The 14,266-nt window shown below is 54.1% G+C and overlaps 1 protein-coding gene across 2 annotated transcripts in view; it reads right to left on the bottom strand.

The window, feature by feature from the left end:
- The window catches only part of LOC144273450 (arf-GAP with SH3 domain, ANK repeat and PH domain-containing protein 1-like), a 116,828-nt gene continuing 102,562 nt past the window's right edge, over positions 1-14,266 (bottom strand). For both annotated transcript variants that reach the window (XM_077832030.1, XM_077832031.1), the window contains 5 exons: positions 13,945-14,008; positions 12,823-12,878; positions 12,169-12,314; positions 10,413-10,535; positions 1-6,738 (listed from right to left, as the gene is read on the bottom strand). In XM_077832030.1, coding sequence (XP_077688156.1) covers positions 6,664-6,738; positions 10,413-10,535; positions 12,169-12,314; positions 12,823-12,878; positions 13,945-14,008 — 464 coding nt within the window. In that variant the 3' untranslated portion in view covers positions 1-6,663. The remainder of the gene's footprint in view (positions 6,739-10,412; positions 10,536-12,168; positions 12,315-12,822; positions 12,879-13,944; positions 14,009-14,266) is intronic.

Raw genomic sequence — 14,266 nt, 5'->3', positions numbered from 1 at the left:
GCCAGTAAAACAGAGATTTATTAGATGACAGGAACATGGTCTACAACAGAGCTTGTAGGTACAGAGAACAGGACCCCTCAGCCGGGTCCATTTTGGGGGGTCAGTGAGCCAGACAACCAAGTCTGCCCTTCACTCCATGTCCCCAGCCAGCCCCAAACTGAAACTCTCTCCAGCCCCCGCTCCTCTGGGCTTTGTCCCTTTCCCGGGCCAGGCGGTCACTTGATTCCTTTGTTCTCCTACCCTTTAGCTCTCACCTTGCGGGGGGGAAGGGCCCAGGCCATCAGGTGCCAGAAGATAGAGTGTAGGACATTTGTGTACACTGGCCCTTTGCTCTGCAACAATATATCCCCTTAGCCCACCACCTAGAGACTTAAGAAATGCATAGGGGAAACTGAGGCACCCCTACAGTATTCAGAGGAAACATTAAGAAAGGTCCCACTTCGTCACACTGGGTTTGGGACGCGCACATGCACCCAAACGACATCTCCCATGCTGCACCATGGCCAGGGACTGCCACGATTCTCTGCCTGCCCTTCCCAAGAGGAAGACCACAGTGTGCCACGGGAGACACAGTCAAACCCAAAGGTGAGCGGGAGCACAAGCCACCTGAACGCCAGCTCCTGGGAGGCACCGCAGCAGCATCCCCAAGTCAAATATTGTGGTTTTTCAGCTGAATTCTTTCCATTTTTGGCCTTTTTTTTGCTAATTCCATTTCCACTGAAAAAAACCCAAATTTTCCGAAGAACACCGAGACGGAAATGAAGGCTCCCGTCATGTGCATTACATTGCCCACGTCAAGGCCCAGTTTTCATCCGAGTGACCGCTCCAGCCTGAGCACCGCCTGTGCCATCCCTGCTGCCTTCCCGCGGGGGCTGACGTACCGGCTGCTCTTGAAGGCTCGGGCTGCTCAGCGGCACCACCGCCTTCGGTCACTGTGCAGCAGAGCCAGCAACACAGGCGGGGAGAGCCAGAGGCACAGACCCACCCTTCCCAGGGCACTGACTGCTGGCCCCAGTCACACCCAGCCTTGGCTCACCCTGTCGGCGCTGGGGGCCGAGGCTGTGCACAGCCCTGTACGGGGATGCTGGGAACGTGTCAGGAACAGAGGAGGGCAGAGGAGCAGCAGAACTCCGAGGGAAGAAGGCTGTTATTGGAGATTCATAGATGGGGGGGGGGAGGCCATGGAAACCAGCTGCTTCCCAAAGCCCTGTCCTGCAACTGCAGTGCAAGAAAGGGTGGCAGCAGCCAGCGCTGGGTGAAACTGCCAGTTCCTGGCACACATCCCAGCTCAAGGGAGAGGAGCTTGGAGGCTGACTGTGGGTCTCACCTTGCCCCCCTCAGACCAATGACGCGGCAGTGTGCACTTGGCTTTGGCAAGGGCCTACCCCTCTACCTTGCCCAGCCCACCTGCAGGGTGGCAGTTGCTAGCGAGTATGTGAATGGCTTTGGGGCTCATTAGGTGGGGGTGGCTACAGGTCCCTTGGATGGCGCAAGCTGCTTTGGAGGCAGGGTTTCCCCAGCTGAGTCCTGGGATTGTGATAGTGGGAAGAGGTGGCATGTGACGCAGGTGTATCCAAGTGCCAGATACCTAGGGGAGTGGCATAGCCACTTGGCCTCTGTGGCTTCGTCTGCTGTGGGAAAGGATATAGTGCCGGCTTGCGCCTGCAAACCGGAGCAGGGTGGGGTGGGGGTGGGGGGGTCTCTTTTTGTCCCTTTCTTCTCTCACGTTTTAGCACTTAAATGAGGAGTGTGTGAGACAGAGCAGGTTGCAGCTTCTCTTGGAGGGCTAGGAGAGGTCCTTTCTGGCAGTGCCTCCCCTACAATCTGTCTGCAGCAGAGCCCACAGCTGCAGCAAGGACCCCAGCATCTCTTCTTCACACATGTGCAGCTGAACTCAGCTGTCTACGGGTCTTTGACAGGTCCAAACACCAAGGTGGGAGGGGAGCTAGGAGCAGAACTAGGCATGGGGTGGGGATGTTAAGATAGGAAACTCTTAGGTTCAGACTCTGGTAATCTCCCTGGCAGTGAGATGTACTCAGCTGGGGAACAAGCTCTCTGGGAAATGGAGGAAGATGGAGCCACTTGTTCCCTGTGGCTCATTGTACCGGGACACTTCAACAGCTGTGCAGATAATTCCTCTGACACAATGGGCAAACCCACCTCTCCACCCAGGTCCCACACCACTGGATTCTGGAACAGCAAACACAGTCATACCCTAGACTGGACGCTGGGCCTGGAAGTGGACATAGAAAACACGAGGAAAGTGCCATCACTTGGCACATTTAAGACTAGACTGAAAAAAGCCGGCAGTGACTCTTGTCCCCTAACCTTCAATGGCTGGATTAGATGGGATCCTAGGGACCTTTTCCACACCAGGGTAGAGGTGGGCTTGGAAAGGAGGCTGGAGAGAGAAACTGGAACATTCCTTCCTTCTGTGAGACCCAGTAGTGGACAGTCAGTATTTACTGGTGACTGGGTCACACCCCAGAAGCTCATGGCCTCAGCACTGTTCCAGAGCTTCTAGCAAAGAATGGAGCAATTCTCTGAACCTTCTCCAGTTCAGAGAGCACCAGCCCTGCAGGAGAGGCTTGCTCGTGGTGCCGGGTGAGTGCTGGCTAAACTCTTGGAGAGGAGGGAGCTGAACCCAGGACGATCCCCAGTTTAGATGCACTTGTTTCCAGGGATTCTGGGGTAACCACTTTAACTTCCAAACAGTAGAGCTGGAGTACAGGTAGCGAAGGTTGTCGTGACTGGAGCACAGGGAGTGAAGGGTACGTGCTGTTCAGGAAAGACAGAACTAAAGGCAAAGGAGGTGGAGTAGCATTGTATGGTAATGGTGAGGTAGACTGTAAAGAAATTAGAAGTGATGGAATGGATGAGTCAGTTTGGGTCAGAATCACTTTGGGGGAATAAAGATAACACAGGCTCCACTGGGACAGTGCTTGGGGTCTGCTACAGACCCCAGGATACAATCTGAATATGGATAGAGACCTCTTTAATATTTTTAATGAAATAAATACCACTGGGAATTGTGTGATTATGGGAGACTTTAATTTTCCAGATCTAGACTGGAGGATGAGTGGTAGGCCCAGATTTTCCTGGATGTGATATATGAAAGATTTCTTCAGACTGAATCAACAAGTGATGATGCCATTTTAAATTTAGTATTGGCGAGTAGTGAGGACCTCGTAGAAGAACAGGCTGTAGAGGATAATCTCGGTTTGAGTCATGAGCTAATTCAGTTTAAACTGAATGGAAGGATCAACAAATATAGGTCTGCAACTAGGGTCTTTGATTTCAAAAGAACTAAATTTAAAAAATTAAGGGAAGTAGTTATGGAAGTGGACTGGACTGAAGAACTCAAGGATCTGAATGTGGAGGAAGCTTGGAATTAATTTAAGTCGAAGTTGCAGAACCTATCTGAAGCCTGAATCCCAAGCAAGGGGAAAAATTTGTAGGGAAGGGTTGCCGACCAAATGGGATGAACAAGCATCTCAAACAGGTAAAAGAAAGCAGAAAGCCTACAAGGAATGGAAGATGGGATGGATCAGCAAGGAAAGCTACCTCTTGGAGATCAGAAAATGTAAGGAAAAAGTGAGAACTGCAAAAAGCCAAGTAGAGCTGGACCTTGCAAAGGAAATTAACACCAATCATAAAAGGTTCTATAGCCATATAAATAAAAGAAATTAAACAAGGAAAGAAGAAGTGGAACCGCTAAGTACTGAGGAAGGAATGGAGATTAAAGATAATCTAGGCATGGCCCAACATCTAAACAAATACTTTGCCTCAGTTTTTAATAAGGGTAATGAAGAGTTTAGGGGTAGTAGGAGGGTGGCTAATGGGAATGGGGAGACAGAAGCAGAAATCACCACATCCAAGGTGTAAGTCAAATTCAAACAGTTTAATGGGACCAAATCGTGGGGCCTGGACAATCTCCACCCAAGAATATTAAAGGAACTGGCACATCAATTTGCAAGCCCAATAATAACCATTTTAATTGACTCCATAAACTCAGGAGCAGTATTCTATGACTAGAAAATTGATAATATAGTACCTATTTTTTTAAAAGGGAAAAAAGTGATCCACGAAACTACAGGCCTGTTAGTTTGGAAGGTCTTGGAACAAACTTTGAAAGAGAAAGGAATTAAGGACATAGAGGTGAACCGTAATTGGAATGGAATAGAACCTGATTTCACAAAAGGTAGATCGCATTAGACCAACCTGATCTTCTTTGAGAAGATAACTGATATTTTAGACAAAGGAAATGCAGATCTAATCTACCTGGATTTCAGTAAGGCATTTGATACAGTTTCACCTGGAAAATTATGAGTTAAATTGGAGAAGATGGGATTAATATGAGAATTAAAAGGTAAGGAACTGGTTAAAGGGGAGGGTACAATGGGTCATGCTGAAAGGTGAACTGTCAGGCTCGCGGGAGGTCACTAATGGAGTTCCTCAGGGATCAGTCTTGGAACCAATCTTATTTAACATTTTCATTTATGACCATGGCACAGTGGGAGTGCACTAATAAAACTAGCAGATGACACAAAGTTGTGAGGTATTGCCAATATGGAGGAGGACCAGAATATCATACAAGAAGATCTGGAGGACGTTGAAAACTGGAGTAATAAAAATGGGATGAAATATGATAGTGCAAAGTCATGCATTTAGGGACTAACAAGAAGGATTTTTGCTTTAAGTTGAGGACATATCAGTTAGAAGTGACAGAGGAAGAGAAAGAGCTGGGTGTACTGGTTGATCACAGGATGACTATGAACTGCCAATGTGATGTGGCTGTATTAGCCTGTAAAAAAGGCTAATGCAGTCCCATAATACATCAGGTGAGGTATTTCCAGTAGAGACAGGGAAATGTTAGTACCATTATACAAGTCATTGGTGAGAACTCCTCTGGAATAGTGTGTGCAATTCTGGTGTCCCATGTTTAAGAAAGATTAATTCAAATTGGGACAGGTGCAGAAAAGTGCTACTTGGAGGATCAGAGGATTGATGCTTTATGAGAGGAGACTCAAAGAGCTTGGCTTGTTCAGTCAAACCAAAAGAAGGCTGAAGGGAGATATGATTTTGCTCTATAAATACATCAGAAGGACAAATACCAGGGAGGGAGAGGAGTTATTTAAGTTAAGGGCTAATGATGGCACCAGAACAAATGACTATAAACTGGCCATCAATAAGTTTAGGGTTCCAGTTAGACAAAGGTTTCTAATCAACAGGAGTGAAGTTCTGGAACAGCCTTTCAAGGGGAGCAGTGCAGACAAAAAACCTAACTGGTTTTAAGACTGAGCTTGATAAGTTTATGGAGGGGGTGGGATGATGGGACTGCCTACGATGGCATGTCGCCGATCTGCGACTGCTAGCAGCAAATATCTCCAGTAGCTGGTGATGGGACACTAGGTGGGGTGGGTTCTGAGTTACTTCGGAGAATTCTTTCCAAGGTGTCTGGCTGGTGGGTCTTGTCCACATGCTCAGGATCTAACTGATCACCACATTTGGGGGTTGGGAACGAATTTTCCCCCAGGTCAGATTGGCAGAGACCCTGGGGTTTTTTGCTTTCCTCTGTAATGGGGGGAACGGGTCACTTGCAGGTTTAAACGAGTGTAAATGGTGGATTCTCTGTACCTTTAAGTCTTTAAATCATGATTTGAGGACGCCAGTAACTCAGCCAGAGAGGTCTATTACTGGAGTGGGTGGGTGAGGGTCTGTGGCCTGTGATGTGCAGGAGGTCCGACTAGATGATCACAATGGTCCCTTCTGGTCTTAAGGTCTATGAGCTCTCTCCTGTCACATGCCCCTGGCCACTGGAAACATTGATCAGCGTTTTTCTGTCCCCACACAGCTCCGCCAGTGATTCCAGTGGTGGCAGCGTTAGTGGAAAGAGGGCTCTGAACAGGGCTGGTACAAATGCCGTAGCTAGGCTCCCGCTCCCACTAGAAGCAGCACTGGATCAGAAAAACAGAGACAGGAACTGGTGCAGTTTCTATGGGTCCGGGTGTCAAAGTGGCTGCCCAGCTGAATGACTGGTTCAAATGGGAGAGTGGAAAGAAGCCTGTTTTGGGCAGCTCCCTGGCTGGCATAGTGGACAGGTTTGACTGGAATGGGGCTTGGGACTTGTTTGAACCTGAGTTAACTCACATTAATTGGGAGGAGAGTGGATGTTAACCTGGACACTAGGGCTGAGTGTGGAACAGACATCTGTGGTGTGTCTAGAGTGGCATTTACTATCCAGTTAATCAGCCGTCAGTTATCCCGTGTTAAAACAGGCCCCAAACTCTGGTGTCCCTAAAGTGGCATTCTCCCAGCTTTGGCCACTCCCAGCCAGCACCATGCAGTGAGCGCCTCACTGCTCTGCGGGAGCCAGCACACTGAACAGCTGGAGCTGAAAGCAGGACTCAAAGACACCCAATAGGATACTTGATTGCAATTCAGGAGACAGGCAAAGACCTGACTCCTCCAAGCCCTGCTCTGGGCCCCGTGGGCAGAACCACATGCTGTGGGCCTGAAGGTGAGAGTCACAAGGCACAAGAGATGAAACAGCACAAGCTTGCCAAGTGTGTTCTCTGCAGGAAGCCTGCTGAAAACAGGGAGTCTGGGGGATCTGCACTTCGAGCAGCTGAGATGCTCTTTCTTCTGTCAGCCATCCAGGTCCTATTCACTCAGCACATGAACAAACGATGCTGGGAAGACGCCTTTCCTGTGGGGCTGCCCTTCAACCCAGCCACTCTGTGAAGAGAAAAGCCAGCAAAGGCTTAGTCAGCTGGGGCTCTTCCATGGGGTTGGGTAGCCAGTGGAAAGGAACTGACTAATGACTGCAAGCCATTCCTAAACCAGCCCAGGCAGGGCCCAGCCATTCCAATCTCCGCACTCGCCAACTCCCCGGAGAACAAGGGCAGGTTCTGGGCAGGTGACGAGGTTCCCAGCAAGCTTGCATTAGTTGCTCTATTCTTTCCTGCAGATGGTGTTGTGCGCGGATCTCGAATCTGGGCCCCTGGGTCCCCAGGCAGTGCCCAGTCCACAGCCACTACCCAGCAGCTCACCTGAGCCACTGTAGAAGGCAACCAATGAAGCTCTGCTCACAAAGGGCTCTGCCTCCGAAGCTCCTGATTGGGGGAAATGCCCAGCCCCAGGGATGGCTGGGGAGCTCTGTTTAGACCAGAAAGGGACAGGACGTTGTCTGAGCAACTAGAAGAATCCCTGGCTGCTGCTGCTACTAATATGGACCCTGCCTGCTTGCAGGACTCCTGGCTCCTGCTTGCCTCCCTGTGGCTGCCATCTTCATCCCAGACCCCCGTCTATTCCCAGTACCTGCTTTCCGGCCTCACTCCGCATCCCTGCTCCTCTGCCCGTCCCCGATGCTGACTCCAGCTTCGACCCGTGGCATGGCGCCTGACTCTAGCCACGAGCCTGACCACCCACGCCCCAGTCATTACAGGAACCAGGGCACGGCCATCCTGGGTTCCAGCTAGGGTTGCCAACTGTCTAATCACACAAACCAAAACACCCTTCCCCTGCCCCCTTCCCTGAGGTCCCACCCTTGCCCTGCCCCTTCACCGAGGCCCCGCCCCGCGCACTCCATCCCCCATCCCTCCGTCGCTTGCTCTCCCCCACCCTCACTCACTTTCACTGGGCTGGGGCAGGGGATTGGATTGTGGGAGGGGGTGTGGGCTCTGGGTTGGGGCCAAAGGTTTTGGAGTGTGGGAGGGGACTCTGGGCTGAGCCTGGGGCAGGGGCTGGGGCATGTTCCTGCAGCCCCGAGCCCCGAGAACCAACTCTGAGCACCAACTCCGCAGCTCCCATTGGCCGGGAACTGCAGCCAATGGGAGCTGCAGGTGTGGAGCCTGCCTTAGCCCCTCTGTGCCGTCAACCAGGAGCCATTGGCCACAGTTCCTGGCGGGTGCTGGGGAGGGGGGCGCAACCAGAGGAAGCATTGTGGGTGCTGGGGACAGGGGTGCAGGTGCTCGGGGTAGGGAGTCATGGCCCGGGGGGGGCGCGTGGGTGCCGGTTGGGGGTTGGTGGGGCTCAAGCAGGCTCCCTACCCAGCTCCTGGGAAGTGGCGGCCCCAGCTCCACGTGCTGCCTCTGCTCCGCTCCAAGCCATGGTTCTGCAGCTCCCATTGGCTGGGAACCATGGCCAATGAGAGCTGCCAGGGTGGTGCCTGCAGGCAGAGGCAGCAAGCGGAGCTAGCAGCTGAGGTTAGCACTGGCCCCAATCCCAAGCCCTGAGCCCCCACACACCCAAACTCCTGCTGTGGGGGGCAGAGGGGCCCTGAGACTGCTCCAGTGGCAGCCAGTGCGAATGACCCGGCGGCTGCCCAAGCTGCTCAGGTGGCTCCTGGGCCAGCCGCAAGGGGATGCTGCAGAAGTCACGGAGGTCACGGAAAGCCACGGAACCCATGACTTCCGTGACCTCTGTGACAAAAACAGAGCCTTAGTTATGATTTACTGAATATGATTATCCTATCTGTATGCATGTATTATTTTGGAATCTGAAGTTAGGAATATTGTCTATGCATCTATTAAAATGTGTTTACACCTGGGGAATGCAATCAGTCTAGATAGCCAGCTGGGAAGGGCCATTAGGGAGAACGATAGGTCTTAGAAGATGCTAATCTCCCACCGGGGAGCCTTCCTGGGAAGCCTTCCTGAGGACGCTGCAAACAGCTTCTGAGTCATGGTTGCGGTGGCCCTATAGGGACATGTGACCATGTCACCTGGTACTGGACTCCATGATAAAACTAGTGTTTTTCCATTGACCAGGCATGGGAATCAAACTGGGAGACAAAGGATTCACGCCATATGCAAAAACCATTTAAGGTAGGGGAGTGACATAATCGTGGTTCGTTCTTCACTGATTCCCCGCCCAAGAAAGAGGACTGAACTAGGGGAGAAGGGCTGAATCCAGGCTAGAGGGTTGTCTAGCCTGTGAAAGCAATAACTACAGCCTGAAGCTGCAAGCAAGTGCAGCTTGCCTTCAAGAATCTCTACAATCTGTCTAAAACAACATTTATGGTGAGAATTTGTTACACACACCCAATTTCTTTGGAATATTAAGCTTAGATTGTATTTTTGTTTTATTTGCTAGGTCAGGGGTCGGCAACCTTTCAGAAGTAGTGTGCTGAGTCTTCCTTTATTCACTCGAATTTAAGGTTTTGCGTGCCAGTAATACATTTTAATGTTTTTAGATGGTCTCTTTCTATAAGTCTATAATATATAACTAAACTATTGTTGTATATAAAGTAAATAAGGTTTTAAAAATGTTTCAGAAGCTTAATTTAAAATTAAATTAAAATGCAGAGCCCCTTGGACCGGTGGCCAGGACCCAGGCAGCGTGAGTGCCACTGGAAATCAGCTCGCGTGCCGCCTTCGGCACGCATGCCATAGGTTGCCTACCCCTGTGCTAGGTAATCTGCTTTGATTTGTTTGCTATCCCTTATAATCACTTACAGTCTATCTTTTGTAGTTAATAAACTTGTTTTGTCTAAAGCCAGTGGGTGGAAATCATAACTGTGGGGCAGAAAGCTGTGTATATTCCTCTCCACATTGAGGGAGAATTTCGTGAGCTTATGTTGTACAGATCTCTGTGCAGTGGAAGACTGCATAATTTTGGGTTTACCCTCTAGAGGGGGGTGTGCACTTGAGTACTGGGCAGTACCTTAGCTGAGCCTTCCCATGCAGAGCTGATCTCAGCATCTGTGGGAATCTGCAGCTGGGTGTGTCCCTACCTGTATCTGTACTGGTAAACTGCAGCCTGAAGCCTGAGGGAGGGCTTGGCAGGCTGCAGAGCAGTACAGTGTTAAGGACACCCAGGCTGGTGGGTCAGGCGGGCTCAGTGGTACCCCAGTCCCAGGTGGCACCCCGGAGAGAGGGGAGTGGGGATTACACAATTATATATTTTTAATAAAATGGTGACATTTGTATTGTTTGTCTTGGAAGAACCAGCCAGAAGTTAGATTTCTAGATGTTCAGTAGAGATGGGACACAACTGGTTTCCAATATGCTAATGTTTGCATTTCAAGTTTGCATAGCGCAAGTTTGGATAGCGCAACAGTGGAACCAGAAGTGCTGAAGGAGAGTAGGGTGTGACAGGAGCAAGCGGATTATCAGTGCAAGAGGCAGAGGGGAAGAGAGCGCAAATGGGCGAGCACATCAGAGTGGAGAGTCCAGAGGGCTGAGTGCAGAGCTCCAGAGATCAACAAGGCAGGAGTGGGGTTGCTCAGCTCTAACCAGGAGACCATGAAAAAAAACAGGACAGCACTCCAGGGGAGGCAAGGGAGGAAGGCAGCTTGGCTAAGATTCTGGGAGCTGTGGCTAGGGAGGGGTTTGGCGCGCAGGTCAAGGGGACATCAGCATGTACACTGGAACCCGCAGTGCTGTACTACAGTGTAGGCTGATACTTACCCACCAATTGCAGTCCTCCTCTTCGTCCACGATGATGGTCTCTCCCACGTGGAAGGTCAGCTCGTCCTCACGGTCAGCCTGACAGTCAAACAGTGCTCGGACCCGGAAGAAGCGTGGTTTACTCTGAAAATCAGGAGGGGAGAACGTCATCAAGCCTGGATCCCTTTGTCCAATGCGTCCTGCACCATGCTCTTTGGTAGACACAAACAAATGCAGCCTGAAGGCAGGGGCATTTTGGTCCCCAAGCCCCCGTGCACTCAGGGCAGGAGAGAATCCCCTCCAGGCACATGGGTGAGGGCACCAACCAGCATGGGAGCCCTGCGCAGGGCAGGTGAGTGAGGGGCATGCCACGGGGCCGCAGGGGATCAGGCTGGGAGAATGTGGGGGGGGGAAGGGGGGGCGAGTGCTGGGTGGCTGTGGGTACTTTGGGAGCTCTGGAGTGCGTGGTGAAGGGCTGCAGGGGTCCAGATGCTGGAGACTGTGTAGTGTGGCTCTGGCAGCTCCCTATCTGCAGTGTTCTTCCATATAGTTGACAACTTTCTAATTTATGAAAACTGGACCCCCTGCCCCTCCTCTTTCCCCCCAAGGCCCCAGCCCCTGTCCTGCCTCTTCCCCAGGGCCCTGCCTCTTCCCTCGAGGCCCTGCCCCTGTTCCACCTCTTCCGTTGACGCCCCAGCCCCTGCTTGCTCCTCTTCCCCACCATGGCTTACTGCTCTACCCCCTCCCCCTTCCTCGTTGCTTGATCCTCTCCACCTCTCTCCCCTGCCCCCCACAGCTGGGCTCCCTGGCTGGGACAGGAGCTGCAGCCTGATGGCTGCCTGCCCACCAGATGCAGTGGGAGGCGGCCCCGGCTGAGCAGCGGCTGGCATGGGTTGATGGCCCAGCACCTCCTTCCCTCCTGAGGTAACTGGACTTTTGGTGTCTGGTCAGTAAATCTGACTGGACACTGCTAGGTCTCCTTTTCGACCGGACTTTACAGTCGAAAACCAGACACCTGGAAACCCTCTAATCTTCCTGGAGACAGCAAGCCCTGTGTCCTTGTTTATTTGCTTCCCTGCGGGCTTTTGCGGGGAGGGGGGCTTGTGTGGAGCTCTCCTGGGGGCAGGGAGCCTGGGGGAAGGGTTGGTGCTAGTCATGATGCCAAGGGAGAGCTGGGAGAGTGAGGCAGAGGCTCTGACCTCCACAGGGCCCCAGCAACAGGGCACCCCCAGGAGGCTGAGGGCCTGATCTGCAGCATGCAGTCTTCACCATGCACTGTGTGTACCTCCCGCCCGTGCCCAAGCCTGTGTCTGCCCGGGCAGAGGAGCTGACATGTCCCCGGGAACGCACGCTCACCCACTCTGCATGTGCTCTCAGGGGAAGGGAGACGGCCAGATGTACAAGGCCCCCAGTCCCTCCCTTCAGAAATCAGGCCCCGTGGAACTGCTGGCCACAGGGCAGCCTGCTCCAGCTGTGTGGGGATGAGAGGGACTGCGCACCTAGGGACTCGGGCTAGCCTCTGCTCCCCATGGTGTTCTGCGAATGCCTCCGCAGGGGGAGGGCTCCATGCCTGCAATCAGCTCCTGCCACTTCCATGTGATGCTCTGCTGCCCTCTGAGCCTGCCGCGAGGCTGAGCCCTGTCCGTGGCCGGGGTGCCAGCATGCAGCACTGGAGTTTGAAGGGGGGCACTTTTGCCAACATTACAACCAAATATGGAGAGAAAAGGCCGGTGAGGAAGTGGGATCTGAGCGTGACATCCCAGACCAGAGCACCTACCAGGGTGTCCCTACTTGGGAGAGGGGGCAGCACGTCCTGTACTGGGCCAGGGCCTCCACCTGGGTCTTGCGAGGTGCACGGCAGCCCGTGGCGTCTTCCTTTGCTGGAGCCAGCCTCAAAGAGCGTTTCCACTGTCTCCAGGGCAGCTAGGACACCAGCAGAACAGTCACCAACTCCCTCTCTTCACAGGCAATCAGCACCACCCCCAGGGCAGCACCGCACTGTGCCAGCCAGGCCCCCTCACTACCCTGGGCAGCTGGCTGGGCAAAGGAGGGAGACAGAACAGCTGGGCTGGGGCAAGACGGCAGAGGGCAGTGGGGCTGGGGTTAGATGGCAGAAAGCTGGGCGAGGGGAGGGATGGCAGAGGGGCTGTGGGAGAGGTAGGGTGGCAGAGGGGTTTGGGGGAGGGGTGGGGAAGTGGAGGGTGGCAGTACTGGGCGAGGGGAGGGATGGTGGAGGGGCTGCGGGACGAGGTTGGGGAGGGGTGAGATGGCAGAGGGTGGGGAGGGGGTTGGAGAGGGGTGGGATGGGGCAGGCAGCTGGGCTAGGCAGGCAGTGGCTCCAAAGTGAGTGGTGCAAGGGCAGGGAGCTGGGCCCGATGTGGCAGGCCGCGGGTAGGTTCTGGTAGCCAAGCAGGGCTCAAGTCATCCTTACCAGGCTGTGCCGTGTCCTTGGTGGAGGAGTGGCTGGTGACCTGGTGGGATCCGGTGCTAAGGGAAGCCGCAGAGAAGGGCTGGTCACTCAGACAGGATGAGGATGGGGTGGGGTGCGGAATGGGGCCCCAGGTACCCTGCACTCCTGAGGCACGTATCGGTGGGCAGCAGATCTCAGGTGGGCCCCAGGGCTCCGTGGGATTCCCTTGCTGGCTGCTGACTGCCAGCCAGCCCCACGGGCAGGCAGAGCCGCAGAGGAGTATGACACTAGCTGGGTGATGGGCTTGGCCCGGGGTCTTTCTCCAGTGGTGGAGGCAGCCCCTCCAGGAGCCCCACTGCACCCAGCAGGCCACAAGGCACTCCAGAGAGCCAGCCATGCTGCAGCCTCCTGGACGGCAGCCTGGGGCTCCTGCCTTGGGGAAGCGGAGAGGAGGTGAGAGGGCAAAACCTCGCCCGCACCTCGCCATAGTGCCACAGCCACCAGCCCTCCCGCAGGAAGGGGCCATCGTACAGGGCAGCTGGCCAGACACGCCCATGCCAGGGCACTGAGATATGGTATTTAGTGACAGCACCCAGTGCCATTGCCAGGGGTCCCAGTCCTGGAACAGCAGCCCTGGGAGACAATGGCTGCAGACAGCAGTGTCCCCCTGCCCCCTACACACCTCTTGCAGGGCCTTCCGTTGGGCACCAGGCACGATCAGGGCACTCACCTCCCCCGAACACTGCCAAGCCCCCAGCTGGGCAAGGAGCTCCCTCCAGAGAGCCCCAGACCCAGGAATCCTGCCCCACAGAGCCCCCCCGGCCCCTCTGCCTACATAACCCCACCGAACAGAGCTCCCCAGCCCCTCTGCCTAGGTAACCCTGCCCCACAGAGCTCCCTGGCTCCTCTGCCCAGGTAACCCTGCCCCACAGAGCCCCCCCACAGCCTCCCTGCCCAGGTTACCCTGCCCCACAGAGAGGCCTTCTGCCCAGGGAGCTCTCCCAGAGGCCCTGCATAGCTCGTCCCAGGTTCACGGGGCTTGTAGTGACTAGGCCCCAGCTCTCTCAGCTTCATGCGAACTCAGGCCGAGGCTAAGGGGTGCCAGGGCCTTGCCCCTCAGTGAGCTCAGCCATGGGGAGTTACCTCAGTCTCCTGGGAGGGGCTCCTGCTGCAGAATGGCCTTTGGGAGGTGAGAAGGATCCAGAATCTGACCGGGAGAAGGGAAATGGCCTGAGCAACGGAGAAGCAGGTGGTGTGTTGCCCACAGGTGGTGCCTTCTTGGCAGTTGCTGACCCACCCCCGATGGACAATGTGCACAGAGAAGCCATGCTCTGTCGCACCCCACACCCGCTCAGCACCGGGGACACCCTCCCGGGCATGGGGCAAGCGTTCAGCTACTGCCATAGCATTCCTAAGAGCGGAGCTGGGCCGGGGAACAGGCCTGGCCCAGAGCTGGGAGCTATGT

The sequence above is a fragment of the Eretmochelys imbricata genome, chromosome 13 (genome assembly GCF_965152235.1).
Source record: "Eretmochelys imbricata isolate rEreImb1 chromosome 13, rEreImb1.hap1, whole genome shotgun sequence".
Lineage (NCBI taxonomy): Eukaryota > Metazoa > Chordata > Testudines > Cheloniidae > Eretmochelys > Eretmochelys imbricata.
Note: the sequence above shows the minus strand (reverse complement) of the source record. Positions and strands in the feature narration are given on the sequence as shown.